The 20,958-nt window shown below is 34.7% G+C and overlaps 1 protein-coding gene across 1 annotated transcript; it reads left to right on the top strand.

Moving 5' to 3' along the window:
* Nucleotides 1–153: 153 nt before the first annotated feature.
* Nucleotides 154–20,795, top strand: LOC132546596 (sphingomyelin phosphodiesterase 4-like). The gene is given in 18 exon segments (XM_060210354.1): nt 154–189; nt 2,735–2,818; nt 3,095–3,310; nt 3,696–3,816; nt 3,931–4,147; nt 4,270–4,426; nt 4,778–4,849; nt 5,159–5,209; nt 8,460–8,605; nt 10,911–11,001; nt 12,665–12,786; nt 13,125–13,248; nt 14,411–14,450; nt 14,634–14,818; nt 15,295–15,516; nt 16,568–16,732; nt 18,671–18,799; nt 19,142–20,795. Coding segments are annotated over 18 exon segments (2,517 nt in total). The 3' UTR covers nt 19,481–20,795.
* The last annotated feature ends 163 nt before the right edge of the window (nt 20,796–20,958 follow it).

The raw sequence follows: 20,958 nt of genomic DNA, 5'->3' as shown, positions 1-20,958 counted from the left end.
TTCAAACCCAAATGATTCCGGTTTGGAAATTAGCCACGCTAAATTTGTAACGCCACTTTTGATTGGTTGTTTTGAATAGCATTTTTTCGGACTTCTCTGCAGCTATCATGAATTCATAATAATAATCTGATAAATACCGAATGGCTAAAAAACATGGCGAGCACCACTGCGGCCGGTACAAGCATATCAGTAAGCTGTTTTGTGTATATCTCATTTTTGTTTGATTTTGTGTTGATTTTTAAAAGAAAACTTATTGAAAAAAGTTTAGAGGTACCATTATTTTTATAGACTGGCATATAGCTTAATTTATGACATGGACGAGGAAGGTAAATTATCTTGATTTTTTTTGGACGGTTTTGCTACGAATGGACTTCTTTCGTCACTTTGTGTCTCTATCGTTACCTTCGGGTCATTGCAACCTCTGTCGAGCAGATTTGACATTACTACGATACGTTAATGCGTAAGAACTCATTCATAAAAATATCTCAAATTTGACTTGTCTTAATGCTGTGTGTTTTTTTTTACTGAATTCTCAAACTTGGACCTGCCTTAGTGTTCTGTGTTCTGAATTCTCTAACTGATCGAGATGCTACATTCACATTATGAAATCTGTTTGAATGATCATTTAAAACCAACATTTAAATGTATGTCTCGAATTGTATTGTATCTTCCACCACTACTGACATTGGTCAGTTTGGAAATCAGCTTGGAATTGTGAGAAAGCTTTCAAAGTTTTTTTTTTTATGAAGATTTCTGTTGGTGGCATGGAAAAAGATATCATGTAGTTATGAGATAAATCTGAAATAGCAGTATCACATGTATAAAAATGATAAAATAAATTAAGACTTAAAAAGATGTTTCTGTTTGTTATAGAAAAATAAAACCTGAATTATTTTTATAAACATTTAAATGTAAGAATATCAGTATTTCAAAAAATATTTTTCTTCTTAAATTTGTTTTTAACAAGTTAGATTTCTAAATTATTCATGGGCAAGTGGATTTTAAAGGGCAAATTATTTGAAAAAATAATTTACACCCCTTTCAGCTCTTATCTTGGATATAAATTTCAGTAATAATTTAAATGTGTTATATCATTTAAACCAGTGTACTAATCTTTTTTTTTTCTGTTACTGTTATGAATACTCCACCTGGCCAATAGAAGGAACTGTAAAAAGATGCACAAGAGAATTTATTACATATTTAGAATAGAGATACTGTAGAGCCAAATAATGAGTTAAACTGTGTCATATAGCTGTTTCATCCTAAGGCTTGTGTGTGTTGCTAAAGGCTTGAAATAATGAAATATAAATGGTGAGAGCTATGAAATCAAAATTGATGGATAGAAATATAGAAATGTACATGTTTTCCCAGAGATTGTTTTAAGTGCAAACATTTTTTATAGTGTGAAGGGAAGAATTACATCTGTGTTCTCTTATTCTACCAGATCAATCAGCTGTTGATTCAGTCTTACAGGAGACAATTCTCGCGTAGAAACAAAAACATGGAGGGATCTTCACTGAGATTAACACCAGCATTTATAAAACCAGAGATATGACCCCATCCAACTCAAAACAAAGTGCTGATATTATGAGAATTAATGATTTAAGGCATAGCCTTGATAACCTGGTATTAATACGAATAAGATAGTGCAGCAATTATAACTGTCACTACAAGAAAAGAATGTAGTAATCGTAACTGACAGAGTTTTATCTCCTGTCAGAGAGATTATACAGTACTGTACTTCTGAAAAGTTTGAAAAAAATTTTACATTTATCAAAAAGGTGCACAAACTAATTAGGGAATATGCATGTGCATTACACAAATGACAGAATTTCACATGAAGCCGTGTCATGCAAAAAGACAAAACAGTGCTATTTGTATGTATTCAAATGTTTCAAAGGACTTGATTATTTTTCATGACTCATTTTCAGTCGTGTTGAAACTAACTGTAAAACTGTCGTGATGGTCTCATAGAAATAAACTAGTAACCTATAAAACAATGATTCAGCTAAGTTTTGTTGATATGTTTTATTTGCAGCAACCACATCTCTGTTCCTAAACTTCATCTAGATTTTAGAAATTGCTTGTACATGTGTATATTGTTCTACACTTTATCAGGGTTGTAACTAATTTCCTTTTATTTTTTGGGTTCACTAATAGAGACATGCATTTCTGTACCTAGGAAGGAAGCACCATTTATTTGTATTTGTTTCAATACTGTTAAATTAAATATGAATCCTGGTAACAATCAAAGCAATATGTTTGTCATGAAGATGAAAAGAATTTGAAATAAAAGACAGAAGACCTCATTTATCATGGTAATCCCTGTAGAAAGGAATGCTGGAGAGTGGATCTCTTTGCAATTACATATCCAGTGATTGATTTAGCAGTAATTTTATAGTCCATTGATCATGTATATACTGTATATATAAAACCATCATAGCCTTTTGATTTCATTTGTTACAAAATTTTGTCAATTAAATTTAGAAAAATATCAACTTTTTCAATATATTTTCTGAGGTTAATGACACCATACATTGGCCTCTTAAGTACAGTGTTGGTGGAATCTATATCAGATGAAAGGATGGGTAGATTTATTGTTTTTCTTACATCAAAGGGAGACAACATATTTTTTCCTCATTAAATACTTAGGACATTTATGTAATTAATATGATATATATGTAATAAAGGAACACATATTTTTAATTTGCATGTACTTTCTTCTGTTTTATAGATACGTTTGAAAAACCTTGCAATTAAATCAATTGCCCAAAGATGTGTAGAAGTAGACTCAATCATCCAGTCATCAGGAGGGAAGGTATATACATTTTTTATCAATAAGTTATTTCCTCAAACTTTGCATTTCATTTAAGAATAATTGTACTTAGTCTCTATCTGTAATATGCACATGCTACCATACCACTTCAAAAGGTAGCCATATACTGTCCAAAAAGGTTTTCATTCCTGTGTAAATTTATAATCATCATGTATAAAAAAAAGTTTAATTTCAACTGGTGAAAATCTGTGGTTATTTTAGATTGAAGATTAGATGCAATAAGTAAAAGTCTCAATCTATGTTTGATGCTGTATATAGGAGCTGAGAAATGCTCTCCCAGACCTGTTAGAGCACATCTTTGGCCTGGATTTGGAGCCTGGATGGGGACTGGACATGCTCTGTCGTTCTACTAACACACATGACTTTGATGCTGTTAGGAAACTTTTAGGTCCTGAGGGTCCACTTTTTACACTGATTAGTAGTCTACAAGGAGACCAGTACATCAGCTATGAATTTCCAACAAGATATTTACCTGTAAGTAGCCAGCATATTTTTCACTCTTCAGTCAGAATGTGATAGTTTTGAGAAACTTTTATCACAATATATGTTGTAACAGTGAACAAATACTATTCCATCTCTTATGTATACATTGAAAAAAGTATTACATATATATAGAAAATTGAACAATATCTGCTTATGTGCCTACTACTTATTATTCCATGTTCTAATTTGTGAATTTCTCCTTATTAACATCAGTGTACCAATATATAAGACAACACTTGTTGTTTTCTATTTTCTTATTATCTATAATCTAATCATCCATTCATATTGAGGTCTTCTCATTGTTCAGTAACTGTGTCTGGTTTTATTTCACATTGGATTAAATTGAAGGTGGTGATCCATGTTTATACTGTTGTAGACCCCTACTAGAAACATCATTGAGGAAGGAGGGATTCCACTATTTTATGCCAATAAGTTACAGTATCAGAATTATGGGCGACCAACGGTGGTGCTAAATATCCTTTTTGGAATATAAACTTGTAGGCATGACCATGACAGTGTTTTAAATGTAAATATATGTTGATGGTGATAATCACCATACATGTTTGTAACCTTGAGATTGATTCACATTCTATGACCTTGACCTTTGTCAGATGCATTTGAGTGTTACATGTTCCACTTTGTGTATTGCCTGGTAAGTCCAGCTTGGCAGAAAAGGAACCCGAGTTGGAACACGCTGACAGACTGTTTATATCCTTGTCTCCTAGACGATTATCTTAACTACTTCTTGCCACTACACAAAGACAGTCTGCCAGCGATCCCCCATAATGTCTCTCCCATGCGAAGTCCAATGGCACACTCAATCATAGGGTAAGCAATGACAATCTATTCTTGCATTCACCAGGAATATATACAAATGGATATAGAAGTGTTGGAATCATCAATGATTTGAGTAACCCACACTTCTGACCACTCAGAGGTTTGTTTTTCAGAAGTAAATCACCAAACAATGTGACGCCACCCAAGACTAGGTCTAGGTTAGGTCTACTGAAGTCAAGCTTTACAACCATGCCGAAACAACATTCCCAGGGATCACCTGTTTTTGGTCAGAGTGAGGCTGAAACATGGCGTTCGGAAACATTGCTCCAGGTCAGTAGTACACCAGTAATATGATTTTACTTAAAACAGAAATGTGCTAGTGTTGTCACCTTATAAAATCAATTTCATCAAGAGTGACATGTTGAAGTTCAACTCTATCACCTGTATGTATTCTAATGTCATTAGATGTCACATAAATACTCTCCATTGTTTGCCTTTGTAAAAGTTTGAGCTTGGATCATCTTGGTTAAAACAATGTTCCCAATATATACTCTATAATGAATTTGTAACAATCCAAAGATGTCATTTTGTATCTGAATTTCACAAATTTTCACATTGCATGTTACCTTAAGCTATCATCAAAGCTGTTTAGAAAAAATGTGTATATTTTTTGAATTCCAGATTTTAGCTGAGTTTTGGCTGAATCAGAACCCAGTGGAGGTAGAGAGACAGCTACTAACAGGCAATGCTATGGTGGGTTTACTAATATCCCATTTTCATGTCGGAAATAAAATCTGAATAGATTTGAATAGATTTAGTTTCTATTTAGACAAAATGTCACAACCCCTGTAGTAACATTTATACTTAGGAATAGATTACAATAAGACTTTTTGTCAAGCATGTTTATGCAGTATTATTATAAAAGATTTCCCAGTCTGCATGCCTAGCCAAAAGAGACCATTATAGAGATTACAAATGAAGTATTGATACCTGTATGTACTGTAGCCAGTAGCTATAGTAACATCTGTGCAATACAACCTGTTTTCCCCACCTCTACCGTAGACAATGTCTGCCCATGCCCGACGGGCTCGAGGACCGTTTGACTATTTGTATGTAAGTATGATATTTGGATGGGCATCCTGAACCATAATACCTGCATAATATACTCTTTTATTGTCATCCTTTTTGTCTGTTGTTCAGCTGTCCTTCATGGAGAGAAACATTTCCAGTAACCACAAAATTGTTTAACTGTCAATCACCAAGTCTTAATCTCATTGTCAAAGAATACAGTGGCCTTTGGATTGTGAGGGTTGATACATAGATGTACCATATAGACTTAGAATTAATTTCTCCACTCGATGTAACTTAGATACATATACCAACTAGAATTGTCAGATAAAGTACATCAACGCAATACCATCAAAATTACAGTGAGGAACAGTAGAAAGTTAAAAGATAGGTAGATTTAACTGAACTGCTCAATTTAAAACTAGAATAAAGTATATATGGAAAGTTTTAGTACCCAGTATGCCAGTATAGACAAAAATGATGACAGTTCTGCATGTATTGAGGAGGAATGGTGAACCTAGTAGAGATGTCACTAGCTGGTACTAGTTCTGCCTTATAGTGTGTACTGTGTGTAGATGTTGTGATATATCCTCACTTTTCTCTCGTTATTTATGGCATTACATTTATTTTACTGAAGATATTTTATCATTGTTACTAGAGTTCAATGCCTTGGTGAATTTTTATGTTGTTTTGAAAAAAGGTGCAGATTGACACAAGAATTTGACAAAGAATTTTGTCTGCACTGTTGTTATTTCTTTTCTACTTATAAGGTTGTTATATGTTGTAAATAAATGTTTTACATTGTTGGATCAGTCAAGGTATCTTTACCAGTTAAATAAGTAAGTAAGAAGTAGATATTAATATAGGTTTTACAGTCTGTCTGTGTGCCTGGTTAACAAGAATTTTGCAATCAATTTACTTACGGGACTAATATCTATGGGTTACGTATGTCTCTAACTGATTGGGCTGTCGGGCCCCCTGTAAGATCTATGGGTTACGTATATCTCAAACTGATTGGGCTGTCGGGCTCCCTGTAAGATCTATGGGTTACGTATGTCTCTAACTGATTGGGCTGTCTGGCCCCCTGTAAGATCTATGGGTTACATATATCTCTAACTGATTGGGTTGTCTGGCCCCCTGTAAGATCTATGGGTTACGTATGTCTCTAACTGATTGGGCTGTCTGGCCCCCTGTAAGATCTATGGGTTACGTATGTCTCTAACTGATTGGGCTGTCAGGCCCCCTGTAAGATCTATGGGTTACATATGTCTCTAACTGATTGGGCTGTCAGGCCCCCTGTAAACTCTCTGGGTTACGTATGTCTCTAACTGATTGGGCTGTCAGGCCCCCTGTAAGATCTATGGGTTACGTATGTCTCTAACTGATTGGGCTGTCAGGCCCCCTGTAAGATCTATGGGTTACGTATGTCTCTAACTGATTGGGCTGTCGGGCCCCCTGTAAGATCTATGGGTTACGTATGTCTCTAACTGATTGGGCTGTCAGGCCCCCTGTAAGATCTATGGGTTACATATGTCTCTAACTGATTGGGCTGTCAGGCCCCCTGTAAAATCTCTGGGTTACATATGTCTCTAACTGATTGGGCTGTCTGGCCCCCTGTAAGATCTATGGGTTACATATGTCTCTAACTGATTGGGCTGTCAGGCCCCCTGTAAGATCTATGGGTTACGTATGTCTCTAACTGATTGGGCTGTCTGGCCCCCTGTAAGATCTATGGGTTACGTATGTCTCTAACTGATTGGGCTGTCTGGCCCCCTGTAAAATCTATGGGTTACATACGTCTCTAACATGCATGATTAAACTGGGGTTCAGTTACAGAACAGAGGTTGCATATACTGAAATTCACCTTTATTTCTTGCTATAGTGACACAGTTCAGGTCTAGAGTCATGCAGTCTTCTTGATGCTGAATTTAGAAACTTGAGTCATGTTGAGTTACAGGATGAATTAGGACATCGGATATTAGGTTGAGCTGTCACTCTAACTCTGATTAGCTGTTAAAGCAGGGTATAATGTTGGCTGGCATACCATGAGGAATACTGTACTCTGTAACAGCTTATAAAATATGGTATAGAAATGAGATGCATATTTTTACAGTACATTATCTAGATTATATATCTTTATGTAGATGCATGCAATGAAAGGTTTCTTTTTTTTTTTTTGCACATCTATATGAGTTTGAAATGTTACATCCCAGTTTGAAATGTTACATCCCAGTTTGAAATGTTGCAATCCCTGCTTGCAGAAACATTCCCATGGTTGATCTTCATTTTTGGTATACTTGTTAGTTTTCAAACATTTTTATTGCCTCATGTGAATGAATTTTAAACATTTTAATATGACTTACATAACATGGGTTGGTTTTATTTTGTTTAATGTTCTCACTTCAGCAACGATTATTAAATGACAAATTGTGCCATTTTACAAATTGCATGCTTCATGATCCCATTTTTTTATCACATGAAATGATTTGCTTTAGCTTTTTTGATCTGCACCATTTGATAGGCAACACATACATAAACTGTACAAATATACCTTATTAGACTGTAGACTTCATAAATATCATGTAATATTTTACTAACATAAATATCAAATACCTCGCAGTGTATGGCATTTTATCAATGTTAACCTCAAACCCTAAGAGTTGTTCATTTATTAATTATCTATGAAAATGAAACCATGCAATTCTGCCTGTCTTCATTCTTTTAACAATTGATTTTCTGTTTGTTGCCAAATATGGTATTTTATACTGAAACTGTTGTCATAGCAACACTTTTTTGTTTTAATTTAATTTTTTAATTTTTGTTTTGTACATAGTAGATTTTTATTGATTATCACTGATCTTGAGGGGGGGGAATCAATGCTATTGTAATGTACTATTGTTTACCTGATATCAAAATTTTTCTTTTAAAAAAATAAGAGATAAATTTTCTATCCTGTAATTTTTCTTGCTATAAACTCAAAAAGTACAGGGTTGCAGTAAATATTCTGTTGAAACAGACATGAAAATTATTAATTATTCTAACATTGACATTGAAGTTGTTATACAACATATTCCTTTTAGCACATACAATTTGAGTATGAATGTCTCTCTTGGTCCCTAATATATGCCTACCAATAATGTATTTTTGGTTTCTTAAAATCATATTTTGTGTTTAATTACAAAACCTGTGAATCCTCGCTCTCTCAATATTTTGATATTCAGATAAGCTTTAGTTCCATGTTTAGAAACCTAACACAGATATAAGGCAATGCACTTTATGACATTATTCTCCACAGGAACACTTCATGCCAAGCAAGAACCACACACGCCTAGTGCGCATGCTCATCAAACATGTCCATAACTTTGTCAATACAGTGCCCCAGGATGTTTTGACATCATCGTACCAGACCCATCTGGTGTCGCCCCTTGATGAATTTAAAAAGTAAGATGTTGTGATTTGTCCATCTGCTAGATTATATATTAATAGATAATAAGTTCTCTAAAGTGAGAGTACTACCCGGTATATGAAGTTTAATGTAATTTGTGTAAGAGTTACTCGCAACCAAACAAATGTCCTTAATGGCTATGTCACTGTATGACCAAACTTTCTTTCTTTGTTAAGGCTACAATGATAACTTCCAGTTGATCACATCTCCACTAGATCATATTACACTTATTTTGATAAGCTTTATGTAATGGGTGTTATGTAATGGAAGTTACTACACTGATAACAGGGTAGTTATGTAATGGATGTTATTACACTGATAAAGAGTAGTTATGTAATGGGTGTTATTACACTGATAACAGGGTAGATATGTAATGGGTGTTATTACACTGATAACATGGTAGTTATGTAATGGGTGTAATTACACTGATAACAGGGTAGTTATGTAATGGGTGTTATTACACTGATAAAGAGTAGTTATGTAATGGGTGTAATTACACTGATAACAGGGTAGTTATGTAATGGGTGTTATTACACTGATAAAGAGTAGTTATGTAATGGGTGTTATTACACTGATAACAGGGTAGTTATGTAATGGATGTTATTACACTGATAAAGATTAGTTATGTAATGGGTGTTATTACACTGATAACAGGGTAGTTATGTAATGGGTGTTATTACACTGATAATATGGTAGTTATGTAATGGATGTTATTACACTGATAACAGGGTAGTTATGTAATGGATGTTATTACACTGATAAAGAGTAGTTATGTAATGGGTGTTATTACACTGATAACAGGGTAGATATGTAATGGGTGTTATTACACTGATAACATGGTAGTTATGTAATGGATGTTATTACACTGATAAAGAGTAGTTATGTAATGGGTGTTATTACACTGATAACAGGGTAGATATGTAATGGGTGTTATTACACTGATAATATGGTAGTTATGTAATGGATGTTATTACACTGATAAAGAGTAGTTATGTAATGGGTGTTATTACACTGATAACAGGGTAGATATGTAATGGGTGTTATTACACTGATAACATGGTAGTTATGTAATGGATGTTATTACACTGATAACAGGGTAGTTATGTAATGGATGTTATTACACTGATAAAGAGTAGTTATGTAATGGGTGTTATTACACTGATAACAGGGTAGATATGTAATGGGTGTTATTACACTGATAACATGGTAGTTATGTAATGGATGTTATTACACTGATAAAGAGTAGTTATGTAATGGGTGTTATTACACTGATAACAGGGTAGATATGTAATGGGTGTTATTACACTGATAATATGGTAGTTATGTAATGGGTTTAATTACACTGATAACAGGGTAGATATGTAATGGGTGTTATTACACTGATAAGATGGTAGTTATGTAATGGGTGTTATTACACTGATAACAGGGTAGTTATGTAATGGGTGTTATTACACTGATAACAGGGGAGTTATGCAATGGGTGTTATTACACTGATAACATAGTTGTTATGTAATGGGTGTTATTACACTGATAACATAGTTGTTATGTAATGGGTGTTATTACACTGATAACAGAGTAGATATGTAATGGGTGTTATTACACTGATAACAGAGTAGATATGTAATGGGTGTTATTACACTGATAACAGAGTAGATATGTAATGGGTGTTATTACACTGATAACAGAGTAGATATGTAATGGGTGTTATTACACTGATTACAGGGTAGATATGTAATGGGTGTTATTACACTGATAACAGAGTAGATATGTAATGGGTGTTATTACACTGATAACATGGTAGATATGTAATGGGTGTTATTACACTGATAACAGGGTAGATATGTAATGGGTGTTATTACACTGATAACAGGGTAGTTATGTAATGGGTGTTATTACACTGATAACAGAGTAGATATGTAATGGGTGTTATTACACTGATAACAGGGTAGATATGTAATGGGTGTTATTACACTGATAACAGGGTAGTTATGTAATGGGTGTTATTACACTGATAACAGAGTAGATATGTAATGGGTGTTATTACACTGATAACAGGGTAGATATGTAATGGGTGTTATTACACTGATAACAGGGTAGTTATGTAATGGGTGTTATTACACTGATAACAGAGTAGATATGTAATGGGTGTTATTACACTGATAACAGGGTAGATATGTAATGGGTGTTATTACACTGATAACAGGGTAGTTATGTAATGGGTGTTATTACACTGATAACAGGGTAGTTACCTGATCAAAGTAAATATAAGATGATGTTTACACTGAGAGTATATCCTTACAGAAGTCTACTCCCACACATCATCCAGAAAAAACTCTATGCCTTCCTGAGACATGGATTTGACCGCTGGCCACTGGATTCATCTTTCAGACTGGTGAGTGAGACAATCTTCAATTGTATAATGCAGATTTATTAAATATGCTTGTATGTGAATGTGTACTTCAAACAGCATATCCTCCTGACAGAATCCTTGGAGGTTGATTCCCAAAAACAACAGGATTTAAGATTTTTGCTTGAGACTAGCAAAATAATACTAAAATATACATTTCAAAGAAGTTCTGCTGGTTACAGAGGATGCTAATGAAAGACATAGTATTTTGCGGTCATTATTTTCAGACATATAAAAAATAAACGAACAATATGAGATTTTAATTTTCAAACAGTCAACCAACAAACCAACCAATCCTTTACTCAGCTGTAAACTCGACATTAAATTCCTTTACTTAAATCCTTTTTCAAAATCTTTTACTTAAGCCCTTCACTAAAACCTTGTTATAAAACCTTCACTGAGACCCTTCACAAAAACCCTGATCAAAACCCTTCACTAAAACCCTTTTCTTAACTCTTCACTGAAGCCCTTCACTGAAACCTATTCTAGACCCTTCACCAAAATCCTGTTCTAAACTCTTCACTAAAACCCTGTTCTAAACCTTCACTGAAGTCCTTTGCCAAAACCCTGTTCTAAACCCTTCACTGAAGTCCTTTGCCAAAACCCTGTTCTAAACCCTTCACTGAAGCCCTTTGCCAAAACCCTGTTCTAAACCCTTCACTGAAGCCCTTTGCCAAAACCCTTTTCTTAACTCTTCACTGAAGCCCTTCACTGAAACCTATTCTAGACCCTTCACCAAAATCCTGTTCTAAACTCTTCACTAAAACCCTGTTCTAAACCTTCACTGAAGCCCTTTGCCAAAACCCTGTTCTAAACCCTTCACTGAAGACCTTTGCCAAAACCCTGTTCTAAACCCTTCAATGAGACCCTTCACAAAAACCCTGTTCAAAACCCTTCACTAAAACTCTGTTCTTAACCCTTCACTGAAGCCCTTCACTAAAACCCTATTCTAGACCCTTCACTAAAACTCTGTTCTAAACCCTTCACTGAAGTCCTTCACTAAAACCCTATTCTAGACCCTTCCCTAAAACCCTATTCTAAATCCTTCACTAAAACCCTGTTCTAAACCCTTCACTGAAGCCCTTCACTAAAACCCTATTCAAGACCCTTCACTAAAACTCTGTTCTAAACCCTTCACTGAAGCCCTTTGCCAAAACCCTGTTCTAAAGCCTTCACTGAGACCCTTCACAAAAACCCTGTTCAAAACCCTTCACTGAAGCCCTTTGCCAAAACCCTTCACTAAAACCCTCATTCTAAATCCTTCACAAAAACCTTGTTCTAAACCCTTCACTAAAACCCTATTCTAAATCCTTCACTAAAACCCTATTCTAAACCCTTCACTGAAGCCCTTCACTAAAACCCTATTCTAAATCCTTCACTAAAACCTTGTTCTAAACCCTTCATTAAAACCCTATTCTAAATCCTTCACTAAAACCCTATTCTAAACCCTTCACTGAAGCCCTTCACTAAAACCTTGTTCTAAACCCTCCACCAAAGCCCTTCACTAAAATCCTGCATTGAAATCTTTCATGAAAATACTAAACCCCTTAGAGAAACAAAATTGTAAGCTGAAAAAAAACACCCACTGAAACTCTCCAAACACCATATTTATTTTCTTCTGAATACATGTATATGTTTTCTTGTTCAGATGTTGGAAACCTGGCTGACATACATTCAGCCATGGCGTTACATTCCCAACACCAACAACAACCGTACCAAGATCCGCCGAGACAGTGATCCCGAAACCAAAGCTGTGGATGAAGGCCGCTGGTTGGTATCTAATACTAATTTTAATTCTGACATTACATTTTCAAAGCATTAATAAGAGCTAAACATCCATTCCAAGTATGTTTGGTTAAGTATTAGATGCTCTGTAATCATGCCAAAATGAAAGAAAAATATTAGGAGTTTTACCCTTTTTCTCTCCTTGGTCGTTTGGTGTGATGTCTTTTGCCAACCTATATTATAGATAATTTCTCTTTGTTTAGGCCAGTTACACCCTCAACTTTTGATGAATCCTTTGATTTACAGTCTGTCAATGATATTTGTTACTCAGTTGTCTGTGAGACACTTTGATTAACATTATATATATTATTTTTGATTACCAGGCACCCCTTTATAGAGGATAACTTGCTGTTTTACACTGTGTTGTTCCAAGAGTTCCTGTGTCGTGTGTTTCGTATGGACCTCACTGCTCCTATTAATGGTCTAATGCTGTACAGAGTAGCAAAGGTATTTATTTATTAAACAGAGAATTATTTTAGCATTGAAACCAACTTACATTGTAGCCTTCCATTTATATACAAGGGATGTAGCATATCTTTTTTCCTCATACAAAATATGACAAGATAACCCCTTAGAATTCAGTTAGTAAATCCACCATCATATTATGAAGGAAATTACACATCTTACTCAGTGGTCCGTGGGAAAGATCGAGATAAGCGACTGATGTAGAGTCTGTCACATCTTTGATTTCCAGTTATGGTGGGGGTATTCGATAAAGGAATAAATTTCTTGTTACATAGATTTAAAAGCAGGAAGTCATCAATATATGTGAAAGTGAAATTAAATGACTTTGCAAGGTCTTTGTGACCTGATTTGATAAGCTCTTTGATGAATTCAGCCGTGTATGAAAACAAAAACAAGTTGGCCAACAGAAGGGTGCAGTTGGTTCCCATAGGTATGCCAATAGTCTGTTGAAAGATCTTCCTACCAAACTAGACAAAGATGTTGTCAACCAGAAACTCGATCATTTGTATGATTTCGTCCTCTGTATATTTCTTCTTGAATTTAGATGTAATTTTCACAGAATATGCTTCAGTATAGTTCACAACCATATGTTTGTACTGCCGTTTACCTTTCCTTGAAAAGAAATCTCTCATATCAAGAGAACGAAGGCGTTCTTTCAGTATAGATTCAGGTATGGTGGTGTACACAGTGGAAAAATCAATTGTTCTTATAACAGAAATCTTTTTAGAAGAGGGGTTGAAGTCATAAGCTCTTTGGACTTCTTTAAAATCCACATACTATTAATTCCAAATAGTATCACAATAAGACTAACACAGATTTGATTTGAAAGACAGCAATTAGATTATGAGGGAAGAAAGGGAGATTTTCACTTTTAAGTTTGTGTACAGACTTTACATAAATATACAAGTAATTAACATTGTGATGTTTGTTGACATTACGTATTGTTTATCTCTCCAATTCAGTTTAAAAACAACAGAAATGCATTAGATTGATCTATACCTTTTATACAATCAATATCAGAGGCAACAGAAACAAGAAACACATATGAATTTGTATATATTTATGTATTTTCTACATAATTATATACCTGTATCTCCTATTTCGTTCAAACTTTCAGTCTTATGACTTTTTTCTTTAAATACAGGTATTCAGCCTCCAAAACTTGTCAGCCATAATACAAACAGGTATGTATAGAGGACAGAAAGATACTTCATGATAATCTATATACAAGTATTGATCCACTCGCTGTAAGCATGATAACCAGGTATATATATTATATCACATATGTGGTTAGGTTGATTTCTTGCCTATATCTCCAGTTTTTGTGTTTGTGAATGTTAAAGAGATAATGATTATGTCCCTTTCAGCTGAGCGTGATCTGTGTACCTCCCTGTACCGATCGTTACGACTGTCTCCGTCCCATGATCTAGGAGGTAGCTATCTGTCCCAAGAGACCAACCTCAGTCTGCACACACAGATCTCGGAGCTTGAGAGATCTGGTTTCCAGTATTCTCCAATGTTTGGACCAGCCGCTGACCCCACAATGCAAGCTGTAAGTGTCATAGTACAGTTATATACACTTATAACTTAACATTAGTGTTGTTGAAGAGTAGGTTTTTAAAAACCACTTTCTGTCTGTGGTCCATCCATCTGTCTGTCCCGCTAACTTCTTACTTTACAAAATTCTTTCTACTGCTGTTTCTAAGAACTACGAAAGGTGTCAAATTAAAAATTAAATGATATGTTTAGATTTTGTTTTACCAGATTTTGATCATAATCAGATATAGAAGCTGTACACAAAGAGGCCATAGATGTAGAGTCAAAATGACTTAAAGTTTGAACTTGAAATGCTTGCTTAAATGATTGGTCACATCATACCAAATTTGTTACTAGGCTGGCTGTATATGTGTTTGTGTTAAATTTGTTACTAGGCTGGCTGTATACCAGGTATGTGTTTGTTTAAAATTTGTTGCTGGGCTGGCTGTATATGTGTTTGTTTAAAATTTGTTGCTGGGCTGGCTGTTACAGGTGACCGATGTGATGAAACAGATATGTCAGGCTAAGACAAGAATCACCACTGTGGAGTCTTCACGGACAAAACAATCCAAGTCTGGTCTGTCTTCACTTTTTGATATGTCAAGCTGGTTTGAGGACCAAAACAAGAGCTTTGGAGACCTTAGTGTTGCTGAGGTGAAGAAGCTTCATGGTTACCTTGAGATGAGTGTCAGAGGATTATGTTCATTATTTGAAGTAAGTTGAACACTAAGACTTATTTTCTTTAACTGTCCATAACATACTTGTCTGAAGTTCAGTTGTATAGTATAGTAAATGAGCCACATTTTATGGTTAGCAAACAAAAGGGAGAGCATATAGTTGCTGCTTTATCCATCTGTCTGTTGCGGCGTCCATTTGTCCATCCTTTTTTCCCTGTGTGCATCTGTTCCTCGTAATTTTGTCTGGAGCATAACACAAAAACTGTAAGAGTTATCAGCATGAAACTTCATAGGTAGATAGATATCAATAAGAAGAGCAGTGCACAAGAACATCACTCTCTTTTGCATAATTTAGGAGTTATTGCCCTTGGTTATTTTTCTTACTTAAATTTTGCCCAGAGCATTACACAAAAACTATAGGAGGCATCAGCATGAAACTTCATAGGTAGATAGATCTCAACGAGAAGGAGGGCAGTGCACAAAAATCATAACTCTCTTATTGCCCTCAGTTTTTTCTCATTCTTAAATTTTGTCCCATTCGAGGAGCAGAACCTGTCTCTGACGGCCCTTGTTTGATTTATATCAGCTGGAAATAGTTTTGTGCTTACTACAATAAATGTACTTAGGGAACTGCACTATCACTTTGCTTTATAACGCATTTGGAAATATTTGAATTTCCCTCAATAAATCTAGCACAAGTTTTCTCAGAGCACCTGCCAAACATATTGCCAAAATAAGCTTCGTACATTGACAGACAATAATGCACAAGGAATTGTCATTGTATGGTGGTGCCTCACTGAATATTTAAATTCACAAGTATGTTTGATTTGGTCCTTAAAACTTCACAGACTCAGTTAATTGTTTAATCTGTCAAGTTCACTATTACTAAATATAGAGTTTCGCTATCAAACTCATTTCAAACACTCCAAAAGACATTTCATCAAGAATTTACAACAAATTTATGATTTGACCTGAATCTCACATATAGGTCTGTAACAAAATCTGTATAATATATTTGTTGTCTTTCCATTTGTATTGACATGTTTTCTGTATTCCTAGCACTCTTTGTATTTTCCTTTACTTGTCAGATCCCACCTATCGAGTACCAGACGTATGGTGTTTGTTCCACTCTGCATAACCAAACCTCAGCTTTGGGACAAACATCATTTCTGGGCAGTCTGTCTGAGCCAGGGACCCCAGACTGTGAGGAGACAGAGAGTGGAGTCCGACTTACACCACTTGGTCGATATCAGGTCAGATGTGTAGTGAATCTGTGCATTTATTTTGTTTTCTTTTAAACAGGTTCTATTTTCTTATTCTAGTTCAGATTTTATTCTGATATTACCAAGTTAAAAGTCCAATTGCTGTTCATACTGATAGATATCCAAGCAAGGGATACAAGGAGCAAACTAAACTCTTCTTATAATAATGGTGCTGGCTGTATCCTAGTATCTATGTTGTCACATTGTATCTAGAGACCCTTTGTCTCTTCAAATCCACCGAGATAAACATGGAGACCTCCGGCAGACCAAATCCTCGTATCTATGTTGTCACATTGTATCTAGAGACCCTTTGTCTCTTCAAATCCACCAAGATAAACATGGAGACCTCCGGCAGACCACATCCTCGTATCTATGTTGTCACATTGTATCTAGAGACCCTTTGTCTCTACTATTCTGCCGAGATAAACATGGAGACCTCTGGCAGACCACATCCTCGTATCTATGTTGTCACATTGTATCTAGAGACCCTTTGTCTCTACTATTCTGCCGAGATAAACATGGAGACCTCCGGCAGACCACATCCTCGTATCTGTGTTGTCATATTGTATCTAGAGACCTTGTGTCTCTACCATTCCACCGAGATAAACATGGAGACCTCCAGCAGACCACAGATCACCATTAAACATAAAACAACCAACCTAGACTTTAAGTTAGCAGCAGATACTCAAACAGACGATTGGATTAATCAAGAACTGAAAAGGGAGAATGGTATAGAAAGAAGTTCTTTACCAGTTTCCATCATACTGCACATCAAAACTCTACATTAACTCCGAGCACAGGCCTTGAAATATCAGGACCATAACATAACACAAAGTTATAGAGAAATCTACAGATAAGGTTAATTACATAAACGATTTGTCGTTAATTTACAAAGCATTCCACTGGCACTGAATCAAAACCTGATGAGGTATACACCATATTTAGCAGAGCAGTCACAATGATTTCATTCTTACAGAACTTATATCAAAGTAAGGACCGGCTTACCACAACAGAATCTACTACTACTCTACTTAACAATAGACATGATCATGAAGCATATTTCACTGAACCTCAAACACCAATCATCTTCAATTCAAACGTTTTCAAGAACCAACCCAATATGACAGGGATTCATGTAATAAGGGATTAAGATATCATATGACCAGCCTTAAGGGAGGACCTTTCCCTCAGCTTGGCCTTAGACTCGTACAGTTTATAATCTCTATAATACATAATTTTTAGTAGGTTTCTCTATCAATAATAAGGACTTTAACCCTGATTTTCTTTGTATGTTGAAACATGTTATGATAAGACCAACAAATTGACCGACAAATCAGCTAGATGAAACTTAGTATTACAAACTTCTAAAGGACATTTCAGTAAAAATAAAGAATTGGTTTTCTCTAACTATTATTGTGTCCTGCAGCCCAACATTTACATTGATGTTGTTTCAGATATGTGTTGATATTGTCTGAACAGAGTTATCTATCTTCAATTACCTATTGATGATGTCACAATACAACTAAGTGGTTATGATGTCATAATTATATCATTGTTAATGATGTCACTATATATACATATACAGGTAGAACAATTCTGTGTGCCCAAAATTTTACTACTTAAGTGCTAGAAATAGAAATATTCTACAATTTTGTTTGAAGAAGCTTAGTTCGGCCGAAACCGGTCGACATATCAATAAATAAGAAGAAACAACATATTGTTGTAATTGCTTCCTAAGTTAAAATTTATAACATCAAAAACACATTATGTATTTCAAATTTAAAAATCACTTTAGTAGAAATGGGTTTATCCAGATGTTCTTTAAAAAATGCAGGATCAGGCTAATAATATGTGAATATATATACTTTATCATATGAAATTGTTTTGACAAAAGTACTAATACAATATATGGTAAAATGTTCCTTGTAGATGATGAATCGGATGAAAAAGTTTGATATTGGTTATCAAGGAGACCCAGCCTTACAGCCGATTAGAAGTTTTGAGAATGCCTTACTTGTACGATTACTCCATCAGTTCTGTTTGTTTATTAACACACATGTAAGTAAAGAATTCTGTTCAGAAATGTCTAGTGTACACAAACATAGACCAATACAATAGTGTAACATATATGTCACGTAATACAGTGTAAAAGTTGTAAATATAATTACTATTGTTTTGATAACACTTCATTTTTAACAAGTTTGTATAATTTTTACTAAGCTAAATGAACGTTATACATTTGATGGTTTTTTTTTAGAGATTTTTTTTATTGTATTCTACATTTTTCTTGTGCATTTTTTATGATCTTGTTTTGACCGGTTGTTTGGTCTCTCTGTTAAAGGCAGTTTGATCCTCAACTCTGATTTAACTGTTGGTATTACTTTTGTTTTTTGTTTTCAGTTCCATTCGGAGATTGTGAACTTATACTACAGAGAAGGGTTCCTAGGTAAGATGTGTCAGGTGTATCTGTCCCCACCCCTCACACCAGACAAAAAACTCAATTCTCCAATTTCAAAAAATCTACAAGAAGAACTTGAAACACCAAGACTTAGTTTACGCTTTTTGGCAAATTATCGTAACTTGGTGTATCTAGGAATTGTGTATATGTTTTTAAGATTTCTGTTCGGACTAAGTCCGATGGGATACTTCTTCTTTCTGTTGTTCTGTGGACTTGTGATTGGGTTCCTTCGAGCGTTAGCACAACCCAGGCAAATGGCACACACAGAAAGTGATACGTGAAGAGGTATTCCTTGTAGTATAGCTAAGTTGTAAAACAAGTCACATGCTGGACGCATTATATGAGTGGAAAATTACGATAGACTACAGCCATGCCTGTCCTGGAACCATGATGTTAACACTTCTGGAAAATGTTGACAATTATAAAGACTACAACAGCTTATGTTTTCCCATCTTTAGTTACAAGGCAGGTCAGAATCACATACCTGTGAAGGTTAGGATTGCGGATGATCACAGAGATCTCACAGAAGATGGTGCAGGGATCGAGTGTTCATTTTCATTTCATATAGCATAACATATATGCATATATATATATATGTATAAATATATGAGGAATTAACACACAAAAAAGAGAAAGAGAAAATTAATTTAGACCAATTACCACAGTGTATATATTACAAAATCATCATTTGCAAATATTGCAATATTTCAATATTTTATTTTCAGGAAAGCAAAGATGTAAAACATCTGTCTTGTATTGAAACATTGTTTAATTGATTTCTGTTGACAATAAGGAATTTTTGTGTTTTCAAAGAGAGAGAGAGTTCCAACAACTTATAACTTACATTGTCTTTTTAGCTGACCATCATTAGATAAAACATTATTTTCTCAATTTCTTTAGAGAATATTTTGAGGTTTGAATAGGTGGTAAAGCTATGCAAATCACCCTACAGCCATGATCTGTCATTCTTTTGTAAACGTGTTTTGTTATTGTTATTTTGAGATTATCAGAAAAATAAAATGGCCGACAAGCTACCATCTCTGATTTGGCAGACAAAAGATTATAATTACTATTTCTTTTTTTTAATTTCATTTGATTAAAAGCAAAAATAGAAGAAAGAAAAGAAAGGAAAGGATCCAACTTTTATAGAACAATTAAAGATCAAACAACAATGGGCACCAAGATCCCTCAAGGATCTTTGTAACAAAAATAAAACAAAATACTCACATACATAACAAGGTGACCAGAAATTCAGCATATTGTGTTGTCGATATTTATTTTTATAAGCAAGATATAGACTGACCTAATGTAATATGAAACCAGACCGGTATTGTGTGAAAGTGGCCTTAATACATATTACAATTGCATAATTATGTATATTCATAGCTGTTAAAGTACCTGTAAAAGTAGAGGCTTGATGCGAGAGTAAGTGATCAAGTGGTGCTGTATACAGTTAACTGTTTGGGAGCCTTGCAGTTAAATTATATTTACATGTAACTTACAGATGATTGGTGAGAAATGCTTAATGATATTACACTACAAGTTTAGCAATATCTTGCTGTTAACTAGCATATCTTGTACACAATTCAAATTAAATATGAGCTGCTACATAAGTATATTTTGAATTGTTGTTTTTCTGTTTTTGTTTTTTATCATTTTATATATTGATGAACTTCTAATATATACAGTCTGGGGTAAATGTTTGTAGTGGCGAGGTTTCATGTTTGGGTAGGGGTGGGTTCATGGGTGGTTTGTGGGT

This window comes from Ylistrum balloti, unplaced genomic scaffold (assembly GCF_031769215.1).
Source record: "Ylistrum balloti isolate Yb309-2 unplaced genomic scaffold, AGI_CSIRO_Ybal_v1 Utg369562, whole genome shotgun sequence".
Lineage (NCBI taxonomy): Eukaryota > Metazoa > Mollusca > Bivalvia > Pectinida > Pectinidae > Ylistrum > Ylistrum balloti.
Note: the sequence above shows the minus strand (reverse complement) of the source record. Positions and strands in the feature narration are given on the sequence as shown.